General features: G+C 36.4%; 3 protein-coding genes across 5 annotated transcripts in view; 1 reads left to right on the forward strand and 2 right to left on the reverse strand.

Annotated features, from left to right (window-relative positions):
* Positions 1–26,369, reverse strand: part of mpv17 (mitochondrial inner membrane protein MPV17) — a 93,913-nt gene that overhangs the window by 51,334 nt on the left and 16,210 nt on the right. The window lies entirely within an intron of this gene.
* trim54 (tripartite motif containing 54) lies at positions 6,934–18,178 on the forward strand. Its single transcript, XM_054618457.1, has 8 exons — positions 6,934–7,119; positions 8,144–8,322; positions 11,102–11,279; positions 12,864–12,959; positions 13,475–13,708; positions 15,960–15,982; positions 17,120–17,244; positions 18,102–18,178. Exons 1-8 carry the CDS (start codon positions 6,934–6,936, stop codon positions 18,176–18,178), a joined length of 1,098 nt encoding a protein of 365 aa, XP_054474432.1.
* Positions 23,932–24,368, reverse strand: uts1 (urotensin 1). Its single transcript, XM_054618465.1, is given in 2 exon segments — positions 23,932–24,116; positions 24,119–24,368. Coding segments are annotated over 2 exon segments (435 nt in total).

The following is a 26,369-nucleotide window of genomic DNA, read 5'->3' on the forward strand; positions in this document are numbered from 1 at the left end:
ACTAAATGTTTTTTTTCTCACTTTTGTTTGACATTTCCCCCTTGGATTTTGGTCTATTTAGAAAGGAGCATTCACCCATCAATCACAGGTACAAGTTTCATCTTAGAAGTCAATGTTGGTGCTGCAGCTAGACATGGGAAGATATGATTTAATGTCAAGATTATCCTGGCCAAAATAATTGCGATTAAGATTATTATCCAGATATTCGTCAAAATATGCTAAAAACTCTTAAAATGGCACTTAAACATAATATAACCACTTTACTTTGTTTTTGGTCAAGAAACGCTTTTTTATTACATCGCCAAAATGGCACATAATTATTTTAGCAAACATAATTCTTAGCAAAAAAAGGTACAATCCTAGATACAGTAATCATAACGTTCCCCTGCATGAATAACGGATAAATAAAAGATAACAATAATAGCAACATTGTGTGAGTCTGTTCTTTCTAACATAATAATTCTCATATATATTTTAAATTAGACTCGTGTTTTTTCACTTCAACCATGATACAGAGCTAGAAGTCACTCGTGAGGATCTTCACGATTATCCCGAAAATGGAAATTCACCACGTTCAACATATGTTTTTCTTTCTTTGTGCTAAAAACCTATATCCCATCCCTAGCTGCAGCTAACAATCATTTTCTATTTTTATTTATCGCTTTGTCTATGTAACGTCAGAACATTGACCACCACAGTTTCCCTGAGCCCGAGGTGAGGTCTTCAGATTGTTGCTTGATAAGTGACTCAAATTATTAATCGGGGGATTTTCTGTTGATCGAATAATTGACTAATTGTTTCAGCTCAAGTCACTGGAAGTCCCTTGTTGAGTTTTTGCGACATGTTATCAGGAATCGAAGTTGATGCAGCACGGTACTGAATTGTATTGTTACTGACCTGTACATAGGGCTAGAGTCTTATTAACCCAAGACCTATGTTTTTTTTTTTATTGAGTCTAATAAGTTAGCTGCTCTAATTCATCATGGCTGCGTTCCATGTAAAGTCAACCTCGGAACCGTTCACCATGGCTAACAGCCAATATCATGTGAATGGTATTGAGTAACGTTTACTGTAGTTGATACATACTTTAAGTGCAACTTTAAGATAGAAGTTTCATATTGAATTGCTTACCACAAAGGTGCTTTGATACATTTGACGTAATTTACTTCTGGAACATGAGGATTATTAATCTTGTAACATCAACATTTCTAAATGTTTTTCATTGTCTGGAACGCACCATAAATCTGAAATGACGCCATGAACACAGGAACATTCTCATTTATACATATCTAAAGTAAAAAAATTCTGAGAAAATAATCTTCCTCTCAAAGGGTATTTTTGAAAGGAATTGTCTGACACTTTTGGAAATATACTCATTCACTTTCTTTAAGAGAGTTACTGCTCCTGGCTAATAAATAGTCTGGAACATAACCTCCAGTAACACTTGTAATATATTGTCCTTTAGCGGATTAAACAATAAGGAATAAGGATAAGGAAGATACAACATGTTGATTTGTGATGGTTAATCACATGCTAGCTGTTCCGACCACTTTTAGGTCTTTGTGCTAGGGTAAGCTTACCATTTACTAGCTGCAGCTTTGTATTTACTGGAAAAACATTAGATTGATCATCTCATCTAACTCAGCAAGAAGGCTAAAGCCCATTTCCCAAAATGTTCTACTATTCCTTTAAATCAGACCTATTTGAATTGATCAAAATGTTTTTTAAAAATGCTTCGTAAAACAACAAACTTGGTTTTTTTTCAAAACTTTAAGATTGTTTACTTTGGTCAATAAGTTCATGTGTTGTTGCGAATTATTGTGTTTTTATAGATGAATTTTTCTCATTTAATTTTCTTAAATGAGAAAACATTTCACTTAATGTTCTCACTTTCTGGTGGCAGGGTGACATTTTAAAGGGTCTTCCTTTTTTCTCCCACAATAAATAAAGGCCATAGTGTGTGTGTGTGTTAAACTTAGCTCCTAAAACTCCTCAATATTAATATTGCCTGGTGAACTGCAATAAAATAATGTAGAACTACATGTGGAACCAGCAACCAAGAACATTTTCCTTTTGGTGAATAACAGAATGTTCCTAAACCAGCTCGGACTATTACTGTACCTCCATCGCTTTATTCTGAACGCGTCTTAGATTGCATATGGGCTTGTATTTCTCACAGAAGGTCATCATTTCATCTCAAGTTTTAAACCATCAAAATCTGCAACTTCAATTGTTCAAGTTCTTCAGATCTTTTCAAATCAGGTGTAAAAGCAATGTGGCCACGGAGCACTGAAAGAAGACATTATTTATTATTTTTGTAATTGTTGTAAATAACTCGTAAAATGGCAAATTAGCTGACAATTGCTTATTGTGAATGGAGACGTTTAATGAATTAATGTCTGTTTTAACAGTGTACATACATTTTTAAGTTGGTTTTTTTTATTTGTCACATAGAAATACTATAATTTAAATTTAATATTACTAAAAGTGGTGGCGCTCAACTTGTTGTTCAACTTGGAAGACTCTTAAAAGTAATTTGTGTGTCTACTTTACGTCCTGGGTTCAATGCTCTGTGCTAACCTGATAGCATACACTGTTTATTTGGTGATACAAACTCCATTCCACTGTATGCTAACAACAGTTAGCATGGAGCTAACGTTCTTTATAAATAGTTTGGATCTGTGTTGTCATTACTCGACTGACAAGTGGGACAACCCAAAATAATTGCTGTATTTATCTTAAGAGTGACGAGAAAATATTAAATTGAACAGAACAACATGACTAAAACATTTAAGCATTGACGTTTTATTTTGGAGGGGGGGCGCTGACTGTTGTGGTTCCGTGTGGACGATCTGTAAATGAGTTAATATGAAATTCAACCAAATAAAAAAGGGGGATTTTATAAGTTCTTGTCTCTTAATTTGTCATTTATTTGCATTTGTGGGTAAAATCTTGTTAAACTTTATTTTATTACAATTTCATACAATATCAAAAGACTAAAACCAGCAACGTGTTGGTCCATGTGGCACGCATCTTTAAGCAATATTGTTTTTACTGAGGTTATGAATCTTTCAAAATGGGTCACAAATATATTGTTCAATAACATTTTTTTTTTTTTTAAGGCTTAGTCATTTCTTATCACAGCTGGTAAATGCAGTTTTTAGCAAATGTTACTCAAACAGGAGCAAACGGTGTATACTGTATGTTGGGAACAATTTTAGCGGCAAATTAATCCACATCTGGTACTCTAGTAGGTTTTTGGGTCAGTGGGAAGGTTTATGGGGCATAAAGTCACAATGAACGACTTTGTGTGTGTGTTCATGGTAATGAATGAACATGTCACCTAGTGCAACAGCGTGGATCACTGATGTGTTTTTAATAGTTGTTGGACAATGGGGAAATGAGGAAGAAAGTACTTCTTAGAAGATGCATTGATGCTTTTGGTCTCATGTGATTTGTTGAAAATTTGAAAAATGTAGAACATAAAGTCTTTGAGCAGGAAACAAAAACAAAAAAAAGAAGCTGGTAGTAGAGATGCATGAATAGCTGTGTGTTTGTATGTTTAGCTTACTCTGCAGCAGCCCTCCATCCCCGAGCCTATAAATAGTCTAGTAATCCCATTAATAGCTTAGTCTACTTAGCCGACTCCATTCGTTGGATTAGAAAATACCTTGTGGGTTTGGCAGCCATGAACTGAACACGCAGCTATCTGTTCGCTTCTCAGGAAGCTGACTAAGGTCAAAGAGCAGAGACGGGAGGTGAAAGTGTCTCTGGGTCATATTGTGGAGATGGTTAGGGTTTAACCAACCAGTTTGATCTGGTTTAGAATCTGGATAAGATGGACGTAAATCAGTTAAAATTACATAATTATTGTGTTATTGACCTTTTTGTATGTTGACCTTAATCTGACTCATTGTTTTAATAAAATTCAGTTTCATCACTTCTATTTTAATATTCAATAAAAAAGAAATGCATTATTGAATTAATCCATTCATTTATTGAGCCATTCATTAGGTCTGTCATGAAAAAAATTATAATGGCAAATGTATCCAATGATTGTCTTCTTTGAATGTATTTTGAAAAGGAACCAGCTTCATATTAACAACTGTTCTGTATTCATGATATTTCAACTTCAAATTAAAATGTAAAATAATTTTAATATTTTATGAATTTAACAACCGAAGGTTTTTTTTGGTTAATATGAAATTTGCTGTTTAAAACACAAATTCATGAAGGGTGTAGAGCAGGTGATAGCAACTTATTTACATTTGTTTTTAAAACACCATGTGTAGTTTGAAATTGTTGAACAAATACGACAACTCCTCAAAAATCCCCCCCAACAATACTCACACCTCAATTTCCTCCGGTAGCTGTACTTGATAGAGATTCAGTAAATACAATCTTTTTTATAATCCCATGAAATACATAAACTACCTGGAGAGTAAAGCAGTAGATGGTGTGCTTGATTCAACTAAATGTTATCTGTATTCTGTTAAATTGTAGTTGAATGTTTCCTATGAGCTGTGTTTGTTTTCCATTCAGCTGTAGATTAGGATCTAGTTACCAACAAGTTTACTTTCTCTGATTTGTTTTCATACTGCTGCTTCGGGCTTGATGACTCAATCAAATGCACGTCACGTTTTAAATAAAGCGTGTCCCACTGGGTCCTAAAGATAAAAAAAACAACAGACAAATAGATTTCATAAATCAAGCCCCAGTCTCTGTTAAGTTTTTTGGGGGGCTGGTCTATTGTTTATTTAAGGAATGACCCACATAACATTAGAATTATTAAGTGGTGTGAGAAGTACTCAGATTTTTTAACTTATCTGATTTACATCACTTGTGAAAATATTAGGTAACATTAAGTCCTACATTAAAGATTTTATTTAAGAAAGTGTCAAAGCATCAAAAATTCTTAAAATACAATAGTACTGATTCAAAGTGGCCCATTTCAGAATGATACATATATATGTATATAAATGTGTTTACGTGTGTGTGTATAAATATGTATACGTATGTGTGTGTGTGTGTATATATATATATAGTATATATATATATATATATATATATATATATATATATATATATATATATATATATATATATATATATAACAACTTCCTACTTTCTTGTAATATATATATATATATTATTTATACCACGGTCTGCGGGAATACTCGATTCTGATTGGCTGCAGGGTGTGCATTAACTCCTGATATACGGACACCTGGACAAGTAGTTCCGTCAAATTGTCTGTTTACCGTTCTCAATTAATGCGCGCTGGCGTATCGTCTCTAAAATTAGTAACCATAACAACGGGACCGCAGTCAAAGCCGTTTACAATTCAAGCCTCGACCATGAAAGCTGAGCGGACTATAATACCTCCCGCTACCTCCCGTTCTAAAGTCGTAGCTATGGTTCGTCCTAATTACTGGAGGAGTGAACAACGTTTCCGTTGCATGAGAACCCAACAGTGTAATGGTGGGTATTAGTCAGACTCTCAGGCGTAACCAGGGAAACAAAGTTATGCTTTGTGGAAAACTTTATATTTGAATTGTAAAACGCATGAAAATATAAATTAATGCTCTTAATTTGGTCACCGTTGGTAAGTGACCGTGGTATAAACTGCGGGATAATGCCCTTCGAGGTGTCCATTATCAGGAATTAATGGACTTCGCAAAAGGGTGAGGCAACTGTCCTCCGCTTCGCGTCGGACGGTTCACGCCTCCACGTCGTCCATTAATTCCTGATAATGGACACCTCGTCGTGTACATTATGCATTATCCCTTACATATATATATATATATATTTTTTTTTAGAAAGACAACAGTGACACATATGAGAAGAAAGAAGGAAGTTGCTCTCACTCTGCCGTCGACGGTTACGGCTGATAAAGCCATCCATACCCACGGCATTGCTCACCCTCCAGCTATGCTCATCACCCACTGTTAGCCGTTTTCACACTGTTGCGGTTGTTTGCACTGTTCATGCTGTTAGCATCGTTAGCTGCTCTCCGCCAGCTTAGCTGTTGCCATGTTGAGAGCTGTGGGGAGGCAGTTCCTCAATCATAATCATAATAATTTTGCTCTGAATTGCCTATAGAGTGCTGCAGAGATGATGTATTTTGCTAGGACAACCCCGGAAGTTAGCATCGCAATGGTCCCCTTGACAAAAAGCTGATGGGATTTTCAAGTTTATGATACTTACACATTTTGTTCAGCCATGAATGAATTGATATAAACTAACATATAAATAGTTTGTCAATGGCTATCTTTTCAGTTCAAAATGCAATTGAATGTAGGGAGATCGACTTTACAAATGCAGTTTGCATAGTACAAATCCATTTAGCCAACGAGGAAATATCAATGTGTGAAGAAGGAAAAAAAACAAAAAGTGTCTTGCAGCAAATTTGAGAGCCAGGGTTTCAAGGAGTTAAAAACGTCCTGTGTGATGAGTACTGTTGTGACAAACAAGGTCTAAGTTGAGAAGTCTAAGCTGAGAAATGGAGCTTGCTGTTTATGCCAAAGTGCTAATGACCTCAAACATGGTGGCCAGAGGTAGCAATATGTCACCAGGGTCCCCTCTTAGGTATCAGACTTCATACGAATGCTATCATTTGAACCCTGTTGGTTTTGACCACTGTTCTGATATTCTGCCACTCCCCGATTTTCCAATGGTCTGGCTGGGGAACGCAGTTTAGACAGTAACCCAAGCCAGAACAAACTGATGATCTAAAAATAGTTACCAGTCCAGCTGCTGTGGGACAGAGACAGGGGGCATGGGAGGGTCTTTTCATGGGGGTTAGACAGGCTGGCAGGGGTGGTTAAGGGATAGACAGCGGGGGAAAGAGACGCTGGAAGAGCTAGAAAAGACGACAGAAGGACAATATGACTAAAAACACCAACAAAACCAACGTCTAGAATACAGAAGGTGATGAACTTTGCTCTCAGGCCTCCATCAGCAGGCAGTTCTGGGCCCGGCGCCGGCAGAGGAGCCACCATGGAGAACCTGGAGAAGCAGCTGATCTGCCCAGTCTGCCTGGAGTTGTTCTCCAAACCCGTGGTCATCCTGCCCTGCCAGCACAACCTCTGTCGCAAGTGTGCCAATGACGTCTTGCAGGTGAGTGTGGTGTCTGTCTGAGAGGGTTGTTCATTTGAGCATTTTCATCCCAACGAAATTTCTAATTTCTAAGCAGCAATCATTATTTCAAATTGAGGTGGTGTTTGGATGCATTAACAGAATAGTCCACCAAGAATCTATCTTTTGAGTATCAAACATTCACCAAGTTGTGGAAGAAGTATTCAAATCTTTTACCCATGTAAAAGTAGAAATACCATGGTCTTAAAGTACTGCATTCAAAATGTTACTTAACTTAAAGTACAATAATACATTGTTTTGAACTTGATAACATTACTAAATATTGTAATTTATCAATGTGTAGCCCATTTAAGTATTTAATACAGTACTGGTTATTCAATAATAAATCACTCCATCATATTTTTTAAGAGACTCTAAACTATAATATAAAATCTTAATCTGAAAATGATTTTGTAATTATAGCTGTCAGATCTTGTAGTGGAGTAAAAAGGACATTATTTATCTCAGAAATGTAGTGGAGTAGAACTAAAAAGTAACCTAAAATAAAAATATTTAAACACACAGCCCCTCAAAGTTGAATTTCAGTGCAGTGCTTGAGTAAATGTAATTAGTTGCTTTCCAACACTTCACACACCCATAACAATGTGGTAGCTTGCTCCAATGCACGTGGATAGCACGTGTGCAAACTTCTGGTTATCTTCCAACAGGAAACTAGTTTCAGAAGCAAATAAAACTATTAAAATGTCCCTAGAAAACTTCTCAAACCACTGCTGCTACTTAATCCATTTCCTTGCTCTCCATCCATCTGCTCAGAGTGTTCCAAACTTCTATTTCTGTCAAAACTTTGTTTAAAAATACACCATAACAAATACGATGGACTATATGTCTAAGATATTTGTTTTGGGTTTTGCATGTTTTTCTTGTAAGACATTGACATGCAGGAGATTCCCTCATAAGACAATATTGGTATGTGTGAGTCAGATATAAGGGGAATCAAAATACATACACTCATACATACTTTTCTCATTCCCTTCTCTTCATCCAGTCAGCTAATCCTCTGTGGCAGTCCCGCGGCTCCTCTAGCATGACTTCCAGTGGCGCTCGCTTCCGCTGTCCATCGTGCCGCCACGAGGTGGTGCTGGACCGTCACGGGGTCTACGGTCTACAGAGGAACCTGCTGGTGGAGAACATCCTAGACATCTACAGACAGCAGCAGTCCTCCAGGTGAGTGTGTGTGCAGAAAGGAGTTTTTAACATTTATAAGCATTATACACATTTGATAAATTGGTTATAACACACTGTAATTGTAAGCAGATCTAAGGAAACTTTATAATGTCACAGTATTTGTCAACAATTAGCCAAACCATTAGAATAATTTGAATCAATAATTACAATCATTATCATTAGAAAACTCTCTTAAACAACCATTTTCTTCTGTCTATGTTTAGCCTACGTCACATGTTCTAGTCGGGTTTAACAGCAAAAGGTCTTTATATAGAATCTGAAGTAAGACTGCATGTTATTGTAATCATGAATGACCACCAACAGAGAGCAGCATTGTATTCCGTTACTGCCACTCTTCATGTTTCTGACTATTGTCTCTGTTTGACAGCAATGCAGAGTTGATCCAATTTATAATGATGGGAATTTGCTGTTTTCATTGCAGACAATATTTTGAGACTTTGAGACAGATAAAAACAAACTGGTTCTTGCTTAATTTATATTATTGTCATATTAAAATGAGGAAACAACCTGAATGGACTTTGAATTCATGGTTGTTTGCTTTTAAATGATAAAACACTGGAGGGTACCCTCATTTTTATCCACAGTTATAATAATGATAATACATGTTTACAAAGTGCTTTACATGGAAAACTAGGATTTAAACATTGCAATGAGGAAAATAAAATCAGACAGTTAAAATAATACAAAAACACAATGGACTAAATTACCCAACAATAATATAATACAAGATAGAGCCAGATGTCAAATGGAACATCAGTCACACAACAAGACAGTTCAAATATTTTTAGCCAGTTTTGAAACATATGCACTTTCTTGATTTTGTGTATTACCCCTCAGGTGATGAATTCCAATTGTTTTATAATAGCATTTTGATGCACTTGTTGTTGACTGCGAGTTAAAGACGTGATGTGTGTGTGCACAGAAAAAATACTAGGAAAGAGAAGAAAGTCAAAGAAAGTCAAGAATCTTTTTTTTTTTTGAAAATATGGAACGTATGATTTCATACATTAAAATTGCCCTTGTGGATTAATAAAGTTGTATTGTATTGTATTGTATACATATCATTCATAAGTAAACTAATTATGCTTTCACTGGTTAGAGGCAGAGACAGTGTTTTTTTAACAATGAGATGAAAGTGAAAGGTAACATAATTGATCTCATCTCAGATGTAAAACTAGAGCTTTTAAATTATAATGTTTAGCTGTATCTCTAGTTGGGTGCTTTCCTTAGGTGACCTTTTTGGTGTTTTGCTCAGTTGTGGCTGCAGAGAATCACAGAGATTCAGGAGGGTTGCAGTTTCAATTGAACCAACCTATTTCATAATTAATAACTTTACCAATTTATCTAAGCAAGTGTTCCAATATCATGGCCAGAAGTTGATCATAGCTTTGTCAATTTGGTTATCATCAATCAGCCAACTAATGCTTAAATACAAATTGCTGTGTGAAGTCTACTGCAACTTACAAGTGTGTGTAAAAAGTAAAATGTTCCAAGTAGAAGCCTCTTCAACCCATCTGCCTATGCTTTATAAGCATGCACACTTACTACAACTCTACACTGATATTAAAGTCACCCTCACTCCAAAATAGAAGCTGCAGCATGAGTCACTGTTGGCACTCATTAGAGACAGGAGGACAGGAGTCCCCTCATTATCTGTGTGGGCTAAAATAGATTATGATTAAATGATGATTGTTCATAAATGTTTTGTAACTTGTAGTTTCTCATCATTTCTTTTGTGTGGAAAGATTTCTCATTACTTAATCATAATTTCTCACAGAGGCACCTACGTCAGAGTACGAAGAACTAATTATTGCATCATTTATTTTGCTTCCGGAAATTTGTGCCGCTGTTTCCAAACCACTGTGACCTCCATGTGAGGGCTTTAAAGGCAAACATGTGTGTTGTTCTGGTTGTTTATTTTTGCCTATATGATAATTCAAAGTATGGCATTAAAATAACCATATAAATTGCACACTGGCAGAACTGACAAGTCTGAGAGAAAATATAATTTATTACATCCTTTGGATGTTTACTATATGAAGCTAACACCATATTGGTTCCAAGGTGGCAACGAAACAACTCATCTCAGCAAAACTCTAAATGTCTAAATACGTCAGCAATAACAGAACTAACCCAGGCAGGTTTAACATTACAGACATTGTTGGCAAGCCTTGAGGACTCTATGCCACTAGTGCATGGAAATCTGGCCTTTAAGTCTTCCTTTAAGGGCATTTTAAGCTCATTATACATGCATAAAAATTATGGGTAGTATAAAAGAAGACTGTGCACCTTGCGCTCTTTGAAATAACCTTCATTTTGATTATATTGTAAGTAAAACACTGGATGTGTGAAAAATAATGGAAGTTTCTTTTCCACCCTTGTACCTTATTAGAAGTATTTTACTAGTTATAAAACTGCGTTGTCTACGCAATATACTTTTGGAAGTGGTGTTAAGTAACAAGAGAGAACTGCAAAATAAAGGGTGCAATATTTTCTTTCGACCAAAAAAACCAAAACTACAACAACCAGAATGCAATGGGCTTGTTACGCCGTTTTCCTCACCAGCTATCAAATGTTGATATGCCTCCTAAACTGTTCTCAATCGGCTTCTTTCTATGAATGATGTGAGCCTACACCGACACACAAAATCAGAACAGTTTTGGTTATTTCACTTGAGTTGAGAATGTAAAAAAATAAAAATAAAGCAGTGCATGAATGTTTGATGATCCATTTCTTCTTCTTTTTTTGTCTCACCCAGCCTTGTGAACATTAAGCCAGAGAAGCAACAGCCTCTGCTGTGTGAAGAACATGAAGAGGAGAAGATCAATATCTACTGCCTGTCCTGTGAGACGCCGACCTGCTCCATGTGCAAAGTGTTCGGAAAACACAAAGATTGTGAAGTGGCACCGCTCAGCAGCGTTTACATGAGACAGAAGGTAAAGAATCAACTTTACATCCATTATAACAAGGTGTCATTTTCTAACCGGTCCCATCACTTTACTTAAAACTACCATACTTTCCTTTATATTCATTCAGACAGAGACGTTGCTTTTGTGTGTTGGAAATATGCAGGTTTTCAAGTTTTTTATTTCCAACTGAAGCCGAAGCCTGTTTAAAGGTCAAAGCACCAACAAAGAGTGTTCACAAAAGTCTAAACTCTTAAGTGCATGTGGGGGGGCTTCTTATAAGAGATGGTGGCCTTTATCAGACATAGTTCTTTCTGTTTCTATTTTTAAATCTTTCCAATACGGCAAACCAAGTTGCACACTGACCTGCCACCCAGTGCCAATGCATAGTATACAAATAAATACTGTATGTAACCACTGAAATCAGGACACACCTGGTTATCTAGACATCTAAAGGTCAGTTACAGTGATACCAGATATTGTTTTACATCAAATATATCACATATTTGCTCATTAGTGGACAAACCAAGACAAAGTGCAGCAGTTTTTGTCATGCAGATGGCAGCAGCAGCGTCCGGCATGTTATTAAGCAGTTGGCTTTGTTGACATTTCCGTGCCGGCCTCTCCATCTCTCACTCTGTCTCTGATTCACTCATCTAAAATTCAGATGAGGTTGAGGAAAGTTGTTGATGCTCCATCTTCATGCAAAGGTTAATCTGAAAAACAAAAGTTGGTAATTTATTGTCGGCCCACGTAGGGAATGTTTGAGAATGTTTGTTACACTATTAAATTATACTAAAAATGTACACAAGCTGTAACAAACTGTAAAAATGTACATGATGTCATATGATACTCTAAACAGATGCACGCTGGTGACTCATGTTGTTGTGCCTACTAACTAGAGTGAATTGCATTCCTCCGCCAACTGCGCACAATCCTCTAAATGTGTTTTTAACCAAAGCAAATGTTCAGGAATTTTAAACAGCATCTTGATCTGCATAGAAGAAAACATACTGATGAACAAGGAATGATGATTGGTTGAAGTGTTTCTTAAAGACTATTCAGACACGTGAGAAATGATTAAGATGTTGTAGCACCATCTTTAAATGAGTTGATGTGGGTTGAGTTATAATAAGTATGAAATTTACCAAATTTGGTGACCTTTGTGAAACTGTAATTCATGTACACATATCGGTTTTCTTAGTGTTTTAGTTTACCTTTACCATTTATGTTGGCGGCTAATCGGTTTGATACACCGAGGTTATATTATATTATTATCATATTATATTAATTATTTAAAATTTGATTTGCAGTTTGAATAATTCAGATTTTATTTGTCACTTACTGTATAAATACATACTGTGAAATGTTGTTGCATCAAATTCCCAGGCAGTGCACAATGCGGATACAAGAAATTATAAAAGCTAAATAAACAAAATGTCAGATTTAAATATACCAAAATGAGCAAGATATACAAAATGGTAAACATACACAAAACATTCAACATATACAAGTTAATACACATTGTTAAAAGTGAAAGTAAAATATAAAGTGAACTGTATTGTTGATGTGAATCATTTAAATGAATGTCACTTCTGCTCTGGATGTTTGCAGACAGACCTGAGCGATGGCATCGCGATCTTGGTCGCCAGTAACGACCAAGTCCAGGTGGTCATCTCTCAGATGGAAGAAATATACCGCACTATAGAGGTTAGACTTAGACACATAAACACACACACACACACACACACACACACACACACACACACACACACACACACACACACACACACACACACACACACTAACACAAGAAAGAAAAATGTTATTCTCTTCTTCTTGAGTTTTCTTATAGACACTTTGTTGTGTCATAGCTTATTGTTCATGCATCAGCCAATAAAGAATCCTCAATGAATTATTTCTCTACATCATTTCACGATGCATTCTGTAAACCTGATTTTGACATTGTATAGGCCAATATTGTACATTTTTTGTATTGTTATTGTTATCTTAGACTTTTATATTTGACTTTTATATTTGCACTCTTCCCACATTGAATTGAAACTGCTGCACAGTAGTGTCCCTCAGTATAAATACAGTTTTATCCTATGATAGAGGCATACAGTGCACACTTAAAGAAGGTTTACATTCAAGCTAGTGAGTAAGCAGAATGAGCAGAAAACATAAAGCATATTTATGTTGTATCATAATCTTCTTTCTCCCAGGAGAATGGTCAGCGACGGAGAGAACAGCTGGTCAACCGCTTTGACAGCCTGGTGGCCGTCTTGGACGAGCGGAAGCAGGAGCTGGTGGGACTCATCACCAAAGAACAGGACGATAAACTAAAACGTGTTCGATCCCTCATTTGCCAGCACAGCGAGCACCTGGAGGCCGCGGTGACGCTGGTGGAGTCGGCCATCCAGTCGATCGAAGAGCCACACATGCCTTTGTTTATACAGGTGGGTGAGGCTTCAATCAGCTGGCTCCTGCAGGTTCAGTTAGATGATTGGCCAGGCAGTGTCATTTGTTTTTTGTTTTCCCTGAGAAATTTGGGGGGTTTTAGTGACCGACTGATCCGCAAAACTGGAAAATCATCCAAGTAGGAGATACAAGTATTTTAAAGGTTAATGTCAATGTTTTTTAGACTCTTTCCCCTTAAATGAGTGATTATTTTTAGGCCAAGGAAAATACAACAAAAAGTTTTTTCTCCCATAGTGTTTCATTAAGTGCGGGATTCGGCTCAATAAATACATTTCCTTTTTTCTTTTTTTTTTACAATTATTACTGATATATGATGGTATATGTTTGATTCTAACCAATCAGGGCATGACAGGAGTGAATATAAAAAATTCTATGAAGGCCAATATTTGTGAACCAGATCATATTCATGAGAATTGCATGTTTAAAGTGGTAAGCAAAATTTGAAGAGATACTCAGAGGAATAAACTTATACTCTTACTTATTAAATCACCGTAGTAGAATCCATATTTTGTTTCTATTCATAAGATATCAGTTCGCATATTCAGCTTGAGGAAAAAGCCTCTGCTGAGGTGTATCAGGGTTGATTTTAAACCCACTGTCTTGTGATCACAGATTGATTATTTCATGATAATTTCACAAACTTTTGAATGATTTTAAGAAGCCTGAAGACAGGAAGTTATTCTTTAATTTATAAGATTAGAAGCAGACATTGAAATAAAAATATTGGAGGAAAATCATAATTTTGTGTTGCAGAAATCAGATTTTCTTCTGAGTTTCATCCAGTCAGTCATCTTAGATTCATCTTGTAACCCCTTTTAAGGGTCCCGACTCTCAGTTTGGGAAACCCTGCCTTATACTTTTCAGGCTTCCCAATTTAAATTAACTTTATTATCAATTAAAACTTTTCCTCACATGCTAAACATTAAAACAGTGCAGATTTCTATACATTTTTTACACCTGCAGTAGTGTGTTATTTATTTAAACAAACTCCCCTCATGCGTCACATGCTCCTCCATCATTTAAAGATTCCTTCCACCCATCAATATTCTCCAAGCAACAGGTTTCATTGGACAGGGTGATCCATGCTCAGTAGTCCCGAGGCCATGTCTGCCAATGCTATTGATGATCAAGGACTCTGTGTGCACAGCTGCAGGGTGAGGAGGGAATCAGGGGCGGTAAGCCCAGTGGGATGCCTCTGTATCGGGCGCTCTGTTTCCGAATCCTCCCTGAGGACAGCTGGGGCTCTGCTCCTGCATACTTTAAGACTGTATCGTCACACACACCACAAACACATGGTTAATTCATAGAGCTGCAAAGATAATGAAGCCCAAACATGTGTTTCGATGGAGGAAGCATGCACACACACATCCCATCCATTGGCTTCTAAATTTCATGTCTATAACTGCAGACACATTTTACATTAAAGAGTTAAATTGATACATCTGTTTTCTTATGTAAGTAACCAACCAGATTGTTAATTGTGTTTTCCTTTTTATTGTCCTATGGACCAAATGCTGTTTCAAAAGCTTTTCTACACTGATTCCAATAAATCCATGAATGAGAGGAGGCCTTTCCCAAATCACCTCACTAACTCATTGTGCAAATCCTAAATTAAATTGTCAAAACTGTGAAAAGTGTTTATTTTCTAAACCTTTAAATCCAGGTATGATACAGCTATATGCAGTAAATGTTTTCACTCTACTGAGTACAAAAACAAGACTCTGAGGGCTAGCAAGCTAACAGCAGCAGTCCAGAAAACTATATTTACAGTCTTTTTTATCATTATATTATCAGATGCCAACATTTTTGGCATAGTGTCCTTGGATAAGTTCATTAAAAACAAGTTAAAACAAAAGTTAGAAAGTTAGTTAATCTTGACAACGGAGTCACTCGTCTCTAAAGAGACAAGATTGTTGTCCTTATTTCTGATGCAACATGTCTGCGTCACATTTAAGAGAAAGTATGAGCCTCAGGTGTCACTGTTTTATGTTCAGCCACATCTTCTGCCAGAGCAGGTGTTAAAAGAGATAGAGTTAGTTGAAGCAGGGTAGTAAACACCATGAGGCCATTCTGGCAGCTGGCAGTATTTCTTAAAGTCATGTTATTATTTTAACACGGTGACGTGTCTGACAAATTGTTCTGACTGATGTCGTTGGCACAGACAACTGAAGCACAATGTAATTAATTTAGTCTCTGTCTCTTTTTTGTCTGTCTTCTTAACTCTCACAGAGCGCCAACGTCATACTGGAAAAGTAAGTAGAATGGTATTTGTGGTGAATCTGTGATTCTGCATTAAGGGAGTGTGGTCAGATTTGAATGAAAAAGAGTCATGTTATAGTATGTTCAAAAAGTAATAAAGTATTGCTATAGTATGTTGAAAAATAACTAAAAAGTCATAGTTGAGTTTCATGCAAAAAATCACAGTATGTAAAAAATGTTTGAACATACTATAAAGTATGTTAAAGAAAAGGAATGTTATAGTATGTCGGAAAAAGTCATAGCATACTATTTCAGTATAATATGTTGAAAAAGTTATTAAAAAGTCGTAGTAAAGTATGTCAAAAAAGTCTTAGTATAGCATGTAAACCTGTCCAAACATTTCTTATCAAAAAAAGTCATAAAAAATCCCACCCTGTTTCAAAAAAGTCTAGGTATTGCATGTAAAAATAAGTCACATTATAATATATCGTAAAAAAACTCATAGTATATTATGTTGAAAAAAATCATTGTGTGGCATTTTGAAAAAGTAAAAGTTTAGTATGACGTAAAACGTCATTGTGTATCATGTTGAAAAAGTTGTAAAAAAGTCATACTATAGTATATCGTAAAAAACTAATAGTATAGTAGGTTTAAAAAACTCTTGGTATAGTATAAATAATTGTAGTTTAGTATTTCGAAAAAAGTCATAGTATTGTATAATAGTATAATATGTTTACAATTTTTTAAAGGCATGGTATGGTATGCAGAAAAAAGCGACAGTATAGTATGTCTAGTATAGTGTGTTTACTATGCAATGATTCTTTAATGACATATACTATGCCTAGTATACCCAGGCATATTCGCAATACAGAATATAAAAAAAGAACTAAACTCACGTTACAGCCGCATGAATGTCTGAATGAGTTTTTTGTTGTGAATAATAATGTGCATTATTGAAGTTGACATTTTTGAATTTGTGTTTTTATAAGCATTAAAATTCAAACTACAGCTTCAATTCCAGTAAAAGTTGCATATAGTTTATCAAAACAATATAATAATATGTTGCAATAAACTGACAGCTTTCTGCAAGTTGTACTTAACATCACGTTTCATGCTGAACAACAGTACCTTAACTTAAACCAGTAACGTAATGTTTTCTTTTGAACGCCTGTGTGTGTTTGTGTTGGCAGGATGGCAGTGACAGCCAGGGCCTGTAACATGGAGCGTCCAGAGCTCGGTTATGATAATATGAGCCACTTTGTCATCGATACTGACGACCTCGCTGACATGCTGAGGAACATGGACTTCTCATCCGGTACGCACCGTGGTACCACATGAGTAACTTACATGAAAGTACTCAACGCATACAAATAACCCCTGTGAATGTTAAACTTTTAAATATCATATTTGATTATTTATCCACATGCATCAATGTAAAAGCAGAATATTACTGTCGTAGAGGTGGAGCTTGTTTTAAACTATTTTATATAGAGTTGCAATTCATGATTTTCTTTCTTTCTGGATTTATGTACTGATTTTTTTCTTAGATAGACTGTTAAAATTCTGTAATCACAATTACGGGAGTCCAAAGTGACATATTCACAATGCAGTTGTGTCCAATAGTTCAAATTCTTCTATTAAGAGTTAATTAATACTATTTAAATAACTAAAGTAAAAGTAGCGAATCCTCACATTTGTGAAGCTGGAATGTATTTACATAAAAAATTACTTAATGATTCTAAAAGTACTTTCCAACAAATGTTTTGTCAAGTGATTAATCGTTTCAGGTTTACCTGTATAATACTGTTATACAGGTACTGTTAAACTGTTGTAAACTGGTAGTTTAATTTACACTAAAATATCATATTTCATAAGTTCATATATTTTGTAGAAATCTTTTATTATTGTAATGTACCTTAAGCTGCCACATAAATGTAGTGAACTAAAAAGTCAATATTGTCCTCTGAAAGGTAGTGTAGTAAGTAAGTAAGTATAAAGTGGAAGTACAGTACAAGTACCTCAAATTTTAAGTTAAGTACAGTACTAGTTATTAATTCATACAGGTGTTTTTGGGTTGAGACTTAGTTTTTTGGTCAAAGATTTAACATGAGTCAATTGAGTGACCAGTAAGGGAAAAATAAGTTTATGTATTGTATGTGTGTGTGTCTTTAGGTGTGGGAGATGATGAAGAGGAAGATCCTGAAGAAGGTGGAGAGGAGTCAGAACTTGACCTCTGCTCCAGATTTTGAGACCAAAACAGAAGTATATGGTATATGTGTTTTCAATGATTCAAGTGCAGAGTTGAATTTTTCTAAAAACCAGCGTAAGAATGATTCTATATTCTCTGAGAGACTAACAGAACGGGGATACGGGGTGTTTGAATCTCCCCATTAACCACTATTGATGAATTGATCAGGTCTTGCTTGGCTGGGCTTAGTGGTGTGTTTGATTTTGGTCTACACAATGTCCTCACATTAGTAATTCAGCTTCCAGTTATCAGCTGGAGAGGATGTACCTGAAGCCCCTCTTGTCGAATGTTTTTATGTTTTATACATGGTAAGCGACACCCATTAGACAACAAAGCCTAACTTATAAAGTTTAGTTTGAGTCATTTGGATTTTATTTGTATATTTTGTCCTAAATCATAGATCTGTCTACACTGTTTTGGTGAGAATCAAATCTACAAGTTTGAAAGAAATTGCCATTCACATTGCATACCATAGACCATCTTTGAACAGAGAGGTTTTACAAAAAATTAAATAAAGTAAAAAAAAAAAATCTAAATTTTTACTTTAGAAGATGCTCCAGGAAACATGGAAAGTTGAGGACCCCTTTATGTCATATAGTTAGTATCTAAATATATGAAATACTATAAAAAACAGATAAATGACAGCATTCACTTCAAATCCATACCACTGCTTTATTAGCTTTGATATAATTACATAACAATCAGACTTGTTTATTTTTAACTTTGTTCCACTCAAGATTACATTTTGCCTCAAATAATTATCCATGGTTGGTAGTTATGTATTTCTTTGTTGTGCATAGTATCACATAATTCCTTAGTTTGAAAAGTTAGAACTATTTTTAAAACTCTAATTATTGTTTTTATACTGTAGATGCTAACGGTGGGGATAGCTATAATGGTGATGTAGTTCAGGGGGTAAGCTATTCAGCCTGATAAACTAGCTACATTCTTCAGGTGGCCAAAAAAACAAGAATCAAAATCGATGATAATGTTGCTATGTAACTTCTGGATGTGTAAATAAACAACTGTTTGCTAACAAGTTTCGCCATATCAGCGTAAAAGATGATGTTATGTCAATGTGTGTTCACAACTGATTTTTGTTGCCCCCAAGTGGCCCAAAAAAATCTGTTATTGAAGGTTTACGTGGACAATGTCATACATCAACATGTCACATACTATATAAATATACAATATAAATTCATAGCACATTATAGCTTTACTTGTAACAGCTTTTACAACATAAAATGATACATATTTGAAGCGTTCCAATGAACATGGTGCTGACAAACATGTTTCTAAAAATGCAAAAGAAGGCGCTGCACTGACGGCTCTCAAACCGAAGTAGTGCAAGCGTGTCAGAGCCTGTTTATAGATGTTCTTGTTGCACTGCTGATGAATTGTTATATTTGTGAATGTGAAGTCAGCTGCATCAGCAGCTCGCTGTGTATCGTACAGAGGGGATGTGTGAAATCATCTCTAACAAGACCACTTACGTAAAAAGGAGAGCTGCAGAGAGTGGAGGATTCCCCTCATCCCCTCAGGAAGGCGACTGCATCATTCATGCTTACTCAGTCAGAGACGGCAACGACAACAACAGCCTCCTCCTCCGCGCTGCATTTGTGTGACATTGGGCCGAGCAGCTGGAGAGTCACTGGTGATTGTTTAGACGTGGGATGATGATGACACTGATCTCATGATATTCCTCTTTTGTTCTCCACCCGTGGTCCTCGCTGCAGTCCTGAAGGAAATCTAAGACTGAGACGGAAATGGAGGTTTACCATAATCCTCTGGAAAATAAATCCACAAAAGTGAATCAAGTGCATGAGACAAAAAAGATAACATGGAAAAAAAACACCTAAATGATTGATTGAAATCATACTTTTCTATACATTGCCCGTCTGTTAGTCTTCCTGCAGCAGCCTACATGCAAGGGGACAAAGCAGATTTTAGCTTCCCACATTGTTGCCTTTTGTTCAGTCAAGAAATCCAGTGTATTGTGTGTAAATATATCTCTCTATGTATAGCTCAAAGGAATGTATACGGTGGATTTAGCACTGCATCCTGTGTTGTGGGAGGGAAAGTAAAAAGATTTTCATTCATGTGTGTCTTCTTCAGGATTTAAAGCCCTTAGATAGCTTTTTCTGTCACAAGACTTTCTAAGGGCTTCCGTAAACATTATAGTTTAATAACTCTTTTCAGATGTTATGTAACTGAAAAAAACAACACAAACATTATCACATGAATATTTTCTGATCTCTCCCAACTCCATGATTATGGTTTTGTTAGGTTTGGGCACCTGAAAATGATCTGTTAAAAGATGAGGCTGGTGATATATTGTATTTCTCGTATTGTCAATATAAAAAACAAACCAATGAATTGATCCATCTAACAAGGATCATCAACGCCTGATCATCACATCGATGAGCAATGCTGGCCCAATTACTCACTATATCACCAAATGTGGACTAATCCACTGCTGAAAATAGTCCCCAATAAATAAATAATCTACTTCTGTCTTTAGAAACTATTGGATGGATTGCCATGAAATGTGGTACAAACGTGCATGTTACCCAGAGGATGTACGACTTTGTAGATTCTCTGAATTCTTTCTACTAGCGCCACCATGAGGGTGATATTTAAGGTTTTGAATGAGATTTCTAAACTATTAAATTGATTCCTATTTAATTTATTGCACACATTCATGTTCCCCTTATGTGTATATTATAATTCCTTTGGTGTTCCCCTAACCGTACATCATTGGTCCGTGGGTTGGGCCATGATGGTTGTTTTTAGGTTTTGTTTTTTGTGGTAAGACTCTGGAACTCTTTCCCAACTACGCAAGGACTCATACATTTTGTAACTTATTATACTTTTAAAAGATTGTCTGATAAAAAAATTAATTCATTCCTATGCAATGTAATGTTTCTTTTAATACACATATACCCCTTGTTTTTTATTCATATCAATTAGTTTTTTATTCCTTCTGATTGCATGATTTCTTCCCCTGAAATAAGTTTTAACTTTATGAAAAGTAAGTATTATTACCCAAGCTGCAGAGGTGTTTGTGTAATGTGATAGCTTAGCGTAGTTTGTGGGTTATTATATACGATTTGTACTCGGTGCATGGCTATAGCAAGTGTTTGCTAAACGTTACAGTGGTCTTTTGATGGTGACTTTGGCCGCTGAATTGCACATCATTTTTTATGTTGTTACTCAAACTTAGGTACAACATGCTTCTCTTACATATAAGAAAGTTTTCTGCATCCTGAGACTTTTGAAAACTGGGGTTCAAAACTGTCTAAAATAAAATAAAAAATCTCTAAATTACATTATCTATCTTCAGGCATGAAACATTGTAATTTTACAGGTTTTCATGCAACAGCAGTGTAACCATCAAGTAATCTCTGGCAAAAGGTGTTGCTGTACTTGATTTTGCGTCAGGTGATATCTTTTGATGCCGAAAAGTTCTGAGTTCTGCAGATTAACAGAGTTTAAGTTATGATGACACACGCGTTAGTCATTGCTTTGCATCTACAAAATGATAAGTAATGGCATTTGCAAAGCGTAACAAGGGAGATGAACCAACACACACACACACACACACACACACACACACACACACACACACACACACACACACACACACACACACACACACACACACACACACACACAAACAGAGGGTGATTAGGCAAAAGAATCACCAATACACCCACGATTTGGACTGAGTCAGAGAAACAAAGAACTCAGAGGCCATTTCGACTTCTGTTTGTTTCTTCTCTCTCGCTCACTTTTATCTGTCAACAACTTGGACATGATGTTCCATCATGTCTGGACCTTCAACATTAATGGATCTACAAAAATGCTTCTGTCCCAATGATCAGATTCAACAGTTAAAAGTGATGATGAATTGTATGCTCAATTTTCATTGCAGTTAATACATTTTCATCAATTTTCTACTGTTGAGCAAGTGTTGTAATGAAGGAGTTTTATTTTAATAATACTATGTATCACACAAAATAGAAATAGAAATATTGAAAAAGCTATCACTAAAAAGCCGCATTAAGGGGTAGAGGCAACTGAATGCAATCAGCATGTCAAAAACATTAGTTCAGTCCGAAAGCTTCCTTGTATTGGTCTTAAATTAGCAATAATACCCGGATGTTAATATTATGTTTGTCCTGGTGGCTTGTGAACATTGGAATATTTTGCCTGATGATGGCGCTTGGCTCAACAAAAAACATCAGGAATCAAATCAGATTTCATGAAAATAGTCTTTTTTTTTAACCAAAGGTTGTCATCCTCTAGAAAAAAACGGTACATTTCCATTATTTTGATTTTCAGTTGTCTTTGGGAAAGATCTTGTACAAATCAATCCATATGAACCATTCAGCAGTCACACAAAGTTGTATTTTATAACCGATTAATACACATTTATATCAGCACAAGAACAGAATCAAAAGATTTTTACTTTCAACTTTTTTATTACAAAATATAAATGGCAAAAAGGCTTTATCTTCTTTTGCTAAAACAATATGATCAGTGTCAGAAATAAATGATTGTGGGAAAACAAGGCATATTTCTTCTTTCTCTTTTTTTCTTTTGAAGATTAGCATGCTACAGGTGATACAGTACCAGTGATAGTGCTCCTGCTCAAACCAAAGGAAAGAAAAGAGGATGTTGTAGATGAAATACAAATTAACATGTGTGTTTTGTCTTTCCTTCCACCTCAGATCCATTTACAATCATGCCATATCATTAAGTATGATCAATAACAGTGGATTTAAAACAACAAAGATACGGAGAAGGGTTTGATGTCCACAGAGAGGGGTTTTTAACTTTTCCGCTTCGTGACTTCACATCCTGCAGAACTAGTGGTCTTTTTTCATCTACAAGGTTGATTATGGGCTAATTGAGGCTTAATTTGTCACTTGAACTGGTCAAATGCTTCCCAAAAACCCTGGGGAGTTTTATTTAATATATATATGTATATAGTTTACCATCTTTGTAGTCTAACTTAAATTATTATAAGATGAATATCTATTGGAAGGATCATCCTCAAGTAAGAAACACTAAGAAAAAGCAAAACCTTTGTTCCGTTTGTTCACCATATTGTGATCTTAAACTGGAGGTCAGAGATTAGCCTTGTTGTTAATCACCACTATATTTTGTTTGAAAATGTGGAGAAATGTTTGTCTGAACCTCACTCATTATTGGATGGTGTATGAAGTTGTTTCTAAGATCTGGAAGAAAGTTTCTACACATCACCATTTCAGTTATCTGGTGAACCCTACATTAGACTTATTAAACACGCAGCTTTGACTTCATTAACAGAAAGGTCTTGAGAATCAAATGTCCAATTGTGTCCAAATGTTAAACTGAGAAATGATACCCGACAGGTTCTCTTCCAAAAGTCCAGTGGGGGAGAGGAGTGTGTGTGTGTGTGTGTGTGTGTGTGTGTGTGTGTGTGTGTGTGTGTGTGTGTGTGTGTGTGTGTGTGTGTGTGTGTGTGTGTGTGTGAGGGTGGGTGAGGGGTGGGGATGAAGCCAGGGGTTACAAGTTAATTTCCATATTTTCCAACAAAGTCTTTAAATAATACTTAATAATACTACTCGCGGTTGCATCTGTGCGTAAAAGGATTCGGAGAGGAAAGCAGGCTCACAAAAAAAAAAAAAAAAAAACTAATGTCAGAGGTCTTGAATACTTAAGACAGCGGCTTTGCTGTTTTAATTAGGCAATTAAAAAAAAAGAGCTTTACTTCCCGACCTCGTCGAGGACTTTGCGGTTGAGCAGAGCCTGCTCCCTCTGGCTCTCCATCTTGGCCATCTGGATCATATTCCGCAGCAGGTGGAAGGTGAGGTCGATGGACAGCGGCGGATCTTCGCTCCTCTTCAACAGCTGCACCGCCGTCCTCACCGCCTCGTCCTCTTCTGGGGGAGCAGGTCCAGAGGGTCCGGGCTCCTCTCTCGGAGGAACCGCAGGATGTTGTCGCCCAGCAGGTCGTGACCAGCGGCGGCCGCTCCGAGGAGCACTTCGTCCAGTTGCTGCGTCTGGAGGCGGCCGCTGCCATCCAGCCAGCCGGGGAGGAAGCGCGGTCTGCCGGGGAGGAAGCGCGGTCTGCCGGCGGCGGGGCGGAGGTGCGATGCAAGGAGGACCGAGGAGAGGAGTAGGAGCAGTGGGACTGGCTTCATGTCCTGCAACCAGAGGCGTTTATTAAGATGGCATAAGGGCCGTTCATCACAGAATCATCAGGGAGATGTAGCAGCCAATCAAACTCGCAGTAACCACTACGTTTGTTGCAAACTTTAGCAGCTTTTTTTTTTACACTGATGTAAATCTTTGTGGCATGTTTTTATCATGCATGATTGAACGCTGTATGCTAATAATTGGATGCCTGTAAAAAGAAAAAAAAGAAGTGATTATTTTGAATTATATTTGAATAGGGGGATTTTTAGTCTGTCGCTGAATATGGTAAATATAACAAAGCCCTGGTTAATGACTATATGATGTTATCTTGTACATATGCTGTCCATCACACAGGTACTTTCATGCAAGAAGAAAAGCAACAAAGCAAAATGTTTAAACTTGACCAAAAAGCTAAAAATGACAAAAGCAATTTTGCCATTTCTGTAAGTTTAATAAGATGCATGTAAGTATAAAATAATGAAAAAATAGGATATCTAAAGGTCTGCACTGTAGTTGTTTTTTTAACCTGCCATTGTACACACTTGCACAAATACGTCCAATTCAACAGAACTTTACTTTGGAATAAAAAAAGAGTAAATAAGATCTGCTGTACTCACTTTTCTCTCTTCAGATGCTGCAGCTGAACTTTGTGATCTGCCGGTTGGATCTCAGGTCAGAGTCGAGTCTGAAAAGTCCCTGTGAGCGGCGACTGGAGAGGACGGAGGGTTTTATACATCCAGCCTGCTCCTTTGACGTCAATGCAGGCTCAGACACCAGTTTGGAAACTGGACAACTATCGAGACAACAAGGCAATATAGTCCCGAGGGACAGCTGGGGATGCTGTGATCGACAGGAAATAAATAAAGAGTGCTTTTGATTTTTTTTTTTTTTACAGGTTATTTCCTATCTATGAGGGACCTCCCAGGGTACACAATTGGGATAGAGGAGCCCTTGAAGGGGCTTTGAGGAGGGGGTCTCTGACGTTGGGGACTCGGTTTGAAGGGATCATTAGTATAGACATAATGTTCCTTTTGGGTGTTTGATATGCCAAATAACACCTGAGATCATATTTTTTATATCTGTTGATGTTTTCTTTTAATGAAAGTGCATGACTTGATTGTGTCATTTGTGTTTGCACAGTTTGCATCAAATTGTCTTGATCAAACAGAATTGAATCTCAACTTGCATGTGATGAAACTGGAGTATGTGACATCAGGGTATTTAAAGACAACAACTTAGTAAACGTCATATTCAGGCATGTTTTACCTTAATTAGGTATAATTAAAGCAAATTAGGGATAAGTGCCCTTTAAACCCATAGTGATGCAGCAAGGTGAAAAGCACAACACAAGCTGTGTTAATCAGTCAATCAAATAACTCTTTAAACAATGTTAACAAAAAGATGAAAAATCATTTTAAACTCAAGAGTTAATTCATCTGAATGAGCTGTCCATGGTGCTGGTGCTGTTTAAAGCCTGTAGCTCTACTTTACAGACATGTAACACATAATGATAAGTTATATATTATATGCGGATTAGATAGGCGTCTCTGAGGTGTTAACATACATATTAGCCTCCAAATAATTATAGAGAACTTACCTGCCAGGAAGCCACGTGGGTAGATGGTAGTTGTTGATTTAGAGATGAATACTTAAACTACATTCTCAGGAGTAAATAGTATTCAAATAACAAAACCCATTCTGTGCATTCTTTAATTGAGAAAACTATCAGAAAATTTTATGAGCAGATTCAGGACTTTTTCTCATTTAACGCAGACCTCAGCTACCTGAGGAATATAATATCCCGGTTGTTGGCAGGGCTTTGTTGGGGGAAAATGGGATGTCAGTCACATGCTTCCCTGCAACGGTGTGTTGAAATTTCTTGACCATTTTGAGGTAAATTGCTTCATCACACCTCACTCACTAATGCTAACATTTTGAGTGTTAAAGTTGTAATTCCATATCAACAAAGAATCTTTCCAAACTCATAATAGTTCATATTTAGTCAT

Source organism: Anoplopoma fimbria, chromosome 18, assembly GCF_027596085.1.
Source record: "Anoplopoma fimbria isolate UVic2021 breed Golden Eagle Sablefish chromosome 18, Afim_UVic_2022, whole genome shotgun sequence".
Classification (NCBI taxonomy): Eukaryota; Metazoa; Chordata; class Actinopteri; order Perciformes; family Anoplopomatidae; genus Anoplopoma; species Anoplopoma fimbria.